Consider the following 5,156-nt stretch of genomic DNA (forward strand, 5'->3'; position numbering starts at 1 on the left):
CCCTCCTCTAGCTTATCTCTCCACCCTTCAGGCTCTCTGCCTTTATTCCTGATGAAGGGCTTTTGCCCGAGACGTCGATTTTACTGCTCCTCAGATGCTGCCTGAACTGCTGTGCTCTTCCAGCACCACTAATCCAGACAGAGACCGCAGACCCTGGTGATTTCACCCTTTTATCCTTGTTCTCTTTCTTCCAAACCAAGAAACAATCACCTGAATCTTTCCTCGCCCTGCCCCATTGAGAATGGATGCTGCCTGAACTGCTGTGCTCTTCCAGCACCACTAATCCAGACAGAGACCGCAGACCCTGGTGATTTCACCCTTTTATCCTTGTTCTCTTTCTTCCAAACCAAGAAACAATCACCTGAATCTTTCCTCACCCTGCCCCATTGAGAATGGTGGCCTGATGATTATGTTAGTGGACTCTAATCCAGAGAGTGGGACTGATAACCGAGAGGTGGAGTTGAAATCTCAGCACAGCACCTATGTGGATTAAATTCAGCCAACAACTAATTCAGGAATTGAAAACTAGTGTGAGTAATGTAGGCCAGATACTGCTAGGTTGTTTTAAAAACTCATCTGGTTCACTAATGTCCTGTTTAGTGAGTAATCTTATCTGGTCTGGAAGACAAGTGACTCCAGACCCACAGCAATGTGGAAACCTATTAAGTGCTCTCTGAAAAGGTGCAGTGACACACTCAGTTCAAAGGAAATTAGGGATGGCCGAAGGAGCTCATGGCCAGTGAATTGATTCTGTTAAAGAAGCGCACAATGTTCCCCTTCCAAGTTGTAATTTGACGGTGAACTGAAGACTTTGAGACATCCTGCTGGGAAAGCAGTGGATTGTGGTCATTCATAGGGATCACTCATGACTCGACGGTGAGGAATGGGGCCTGCTGGGATTGGGGTTTGTGTCTGCAGTCAGGCACGTTCCTAGAGATGTCATCACATGACTCATTCGTCCAGTACCTCCCCACTATCCTCGCACTCTTGCCCTTCATGATGCCCATCGTTATGGTGACCTGCTTTTCCACAACGAATTTGGTACCAAGTGATCGCTACCCCTTTGCCAGTTGGATGGATGGTCAAGGAATCTTTTATTTGGCACCTCCAAGAGAAACGTAGCAAGCAGGAACAGGGAAGGTGTTGATTTAGTGGTATTACCGCTGGACTGTTAATCCAGAGATCTCAGTAATGTTCTGGGGACCCAGATTTTAATCCTGCCAGGGCAGGTGATAGAATTTGAATTCAATAAAGATCTGGAATTAAGAATCTAATAATTTCAGGGAAAAAACCCATCTGATTCATGAATGTCCTTTAGTGAGGGACACTTATCCTTACCTGGTCTGGCCTTCACATGACTCCAGACCCACAGCAATGCGGTTGACTCTTAACTGCCCTCTGGGCCATTAGGCCAGCATTTATTACCCAACCCAGTCAGTGGTGCCCTCATCCCACAAATTTTTAAAAACCGTAGGCCATTCAGCCCTTCGAGCCTGCTCCACCATTCAATATGGTCGTGGCTCATCATCCAACACCATAGTGTGTTCCCAATTTCACCCCGTACTCTCTCTTTTTAACAATATTTTCCTAACAAATAACACCATGATGTTCAAAACAAAGTGTCCATTTGAGAAACAATTCTCCTTTTGCTGATTTTGAGTTTTCTCTTCTTTCTCAGCACCATCCTGGAGATTTACCTCCAGTTGCAGGAAATTCCAGGGATATCCTGAAGGGTTGGTAACCCTAAGAGAGTCTGTCCATCCCCATGCCTTTTGGCTTCTTTCATTCCCTGTTTACATCTTCAAGGCTCCTAACTCCAATGTGTTTGATTTTAGTTGCTAGGTGCCGCTGTCCCCTTGTGGTATTTGTAAGCCGTGGGGGCTGTAGTAAGTTGACTTGCACCCCCCCCTTGCAGTTGCAGTGAGGTCTGTCCTTCTGAGTCTGGTTCAGCTGCTGATGTTGTGCTTCGAGGTTCTCTGTCGCTCTTACCTCCTCGCGGCATCGGGCTGTGCGTTTTTGTTGTGATGGTAAACACGCCTGGCTGCTCTGCTTTCTCTTCCAGTTGCTAATGACGGTCAAAGGCAGAGAGAGCTGTCGGGGAGTTCCGGCCACTCCGAGAGCCCGAGTCCGGAGAGCATCAGCGCAATGTCCCGTCGCCGCAGTAACCTGGGGTCCATGGCGTATTCCACATCTACCATCCACCTTCCCACCTCAAACCTCAACCCTACCTACAGCAACAAGCGGCAAGCCCGAACCAAAGGTAGGCATTACATCAAATGTCCCGAAACAGACCATTAGCCCAACTACTCTCTGGACCAGGAATAGGCCATTTGGCCCCTCCAGTCTGCTCCACATTTGATAATGTCATGGCTGATTTAATGACTCCACATTGCAGCCTTCTCCAAGGGTGGCTTTGGCTCTCTTGTTACGTCTATCTCAAAGCTTTTCAATTACCATCTGCTGCTGCTTTTTTAAAGCTTCATTCTGGGATATCAGTGTCACGGCTAGGCCAACATCTATTGCCTGTCCCTAGTTGCCCCTTGAGAAGGTGGGGGTGAGCTGCTGCCTTGAATTGCAGCAGTCCAAGCGCTTTAGATAGACCCACAATGACCTGAGGGAGGGAATTCCAGGATTTTGACCCAGCGGCAGTGAAGGAACAGCGATATATTTCCAAGTCGGGATGGTAAGTAGCTTGGAGGGGAACTTGCAGGGGGTGGTGTCTCTATGCACCTGCTGCCCTTGTCCTTCTGGATGGAAGGTGCTGTTGAAGGATCTGTGGGCCAACCCGGTGAGCAAGGGGGTGGGAATGGGGTAGAAGCCATTCCCTCTTGAAAGCTGCTGGGTGACCAGCATCCTCCTGTTAGTCTTTGCCAGCAATGGGCCCAGCCAGGGCCTCAAAATCCACCAGAGACCCTGGCCCACAGGAGAATGGGGAATGGGAGGAGGGGCGAGGGGGGAATGGTCAGAGTTTGGGAGCTCCCAGCAGATGCTCCCCACTCCCACTGTGCCACCCACTTCCTGGCGCCATGTCCCTCAATCAGGCTCTGACCTGAGTTCGACCTCCTGCTTCATTCTATCTCTGGCCCCAGGTTGGAGCTTCCCCATTGGAGCTCCTCAAGTCGGCTTTCCCACATTAACCCCTTCCTGCACCGACCCCATCAGGTTAACCAGCCTCTCCAGCCAGGCCACCACCACCACCAGCTGCAGACAAGAAACTCTTGGTTTTATATTCCTCGAAAGCCCTTAACATTTACTCCAGAGAACTGACATGGCCTCTCTCGGTGCTGTACTGACTCCATAGATTCCTTCTGGTTTACATGCAACAGAAACATAGGAAATGGGTGCACAAGTAGGCCATTCAGCCCCTCGAGCCTGTTCCGCCACCCAACCTGCCCACGGCTGACCATCCAAGTCAGCACTCTGCTCTCACTCTCTCCCCATATCCCCACAATCCCTCCAGCCTCAAGAACCACGTCCCATTGCTTCTTGAAAACACTCAGTGCCCTAGCCTGAGCCACCCTGTGTGGTAGAGAATTCCACAGGCTCCCCACTCCCTGGGTGAAGAGATCTCTCCTCCTCTTGGCCATAAATGGTCTACCCCATATCCTCAGACTGTAGCTCCTGGTTCTAGACTCCCGGGTCATCAGCAACAATGTTCCTGTGTTCACCCTGTCTAGTCCTGTTAGAATACTGTGTGCTGACCAGTTCTCTGTCCAGGTCAGTACACTAACCCCTCAGTGCCTTGCACTTTAATTTCACAGGTTAATATCCTGTGTCAGACCTGATCAAAAACCTGAAAGTCCAACTAAACACCACCCAGTGGACATCCCCCTTATCAGTTCAACTAGTCACATTCTCAAACAAACCTCTAGAAATAAATCCTAAAGCTGGTTAGCATTTTTTAAACTTTTTTCTGACCAGCAAAGTCTTTTACAATGGTATTTACCTCTGTCTCTAACCTCTTGCCTATTTTCCCTCATTCAAGTTTTGCAAGTTTAAGGGTGTAGTCACTGAATTCAGTTTTCTGAGTGTATCACCTCACCCTAATCAACATCAAAGTTTCTTTCTCATTAAACTGACAGTTTGAAAAGTTTCCAATGCTGTCTTATACTAGGTGGCATTCCTGCTCAGTATTTGTTAAAGATGCGTTCCAGGTGTAACGTGTACAAACTACGTTTCATGATGTGTCATTAAATGAAGAGCTGACAAATGGTAGTGTTTCAACCTCTGAGGTCAGCAGGTCCTGGTTCAAATCCCACCTTAGGCCATGAAGTTGTGCCATTAACATGTTCAGACTGATTTATAAAAAAATTGAGAGAACTGCACTGAAGCTGGGAGTAGTTGAGTCTGGCGTCATATGCTTGTAATATTTCACTCTGTAAATAGATGTTAAACCAAATAATGATTTGTTCCAGCTCTGTTCTTCATCAATCAGCTTTTTTTTAAGGGACCAAGTTTAAGTCAGAATTAACCCAAAGTTTTTTGTTCACAATTGACACCTATTTGGCAGCAAATAAGGGAAAGACTAGATGATGTTTACGACTGTAGTATTTTTAATTAAATATTACAAAGCGGAGCCTTCATTATATTTCAAAGGGGAGCTTGCTGGAAGTGATGTTCCCATGTATCTGCAGCTGTGTCCTTCCAGGTGGTAGGTTTGGAAAATTCTTCTGAGGGTGATGCTGTACTGCAATAGTCACCTCAGTGCGAGTGCTTGTATGTAATTGTGGACACATAGTTGTCACGTGTATAGGTACAGAGAAAGCCCTTGCTCCAAATGCTGACAGGTTTCCTCCCACAGTCCAAAGATGTGCAGGATGGAGTGGATTGAGAACGGGATATTACCCACAGTGTCCAGGGATGTGCTGACGACGTGGATTGGCCATGGGAATTGCAGGGTTACAGGGAGAGGGGGATGGTGGGTCTAGGTGGGCTGCCCTTCGGAGGATTGGTATGGACTCAGTGAGCCAAATGGTAGTAGTTGATGGCAAAGGTTCATCTTGGAGTGCCGTCACTAGCGGTGTTCCGCAAGGATCTGTTTTGGGACCATTGCTGTTTGTCATTTTATAAATGACCTGGAGGAGGGGTTAGAAGGTTGGGTGAGCAAGTTTGCGAATGATACAAAAGTCGGAGGAGTTGTAGATAGTGAGGAAGGA

General features: G+C 47.7%; 1 protein-coding gene across 1 annotated transcript in view; it reads left to right on the forward strand.

Annotated features, from left to right (window-relative positions):
- Positions 1-5,156, forward strand: part of LOC122553347 (protein Daple-like) — a 256,327-nt gene that overhangs the window by 213,174 nt on the left and 37,997 nt on the right. The window contains exon 26 of the mRNA XM_043696930.1: positions 2,063-2,260. Within this exon, the coding sequence (XP_043552865.1) occupies positions 2,063-2,260 (198 nt within the window). The remainder of the gene's footprint in view (positions 1-2,062; positions 2,261-5,156) is intronic.

This window comes from Chiloscyllium plagiosum, chromosome 10 (assembly GCF_004010195.1).
Source record: "Chiloscyllium plagiosum isolate BGI_BamShark_2017 chromosome 10, ASM401019v2, whole genome shotgun sequence".
Taxonomy (NCBI): domain Eukaryota; kingdom Metazoa; phylum Chordata; class Chondrichthyes; order Orectolobiformes; family Hemiscylliidae; genus Chiloscyllium; species Chiloscyllium plagiosum.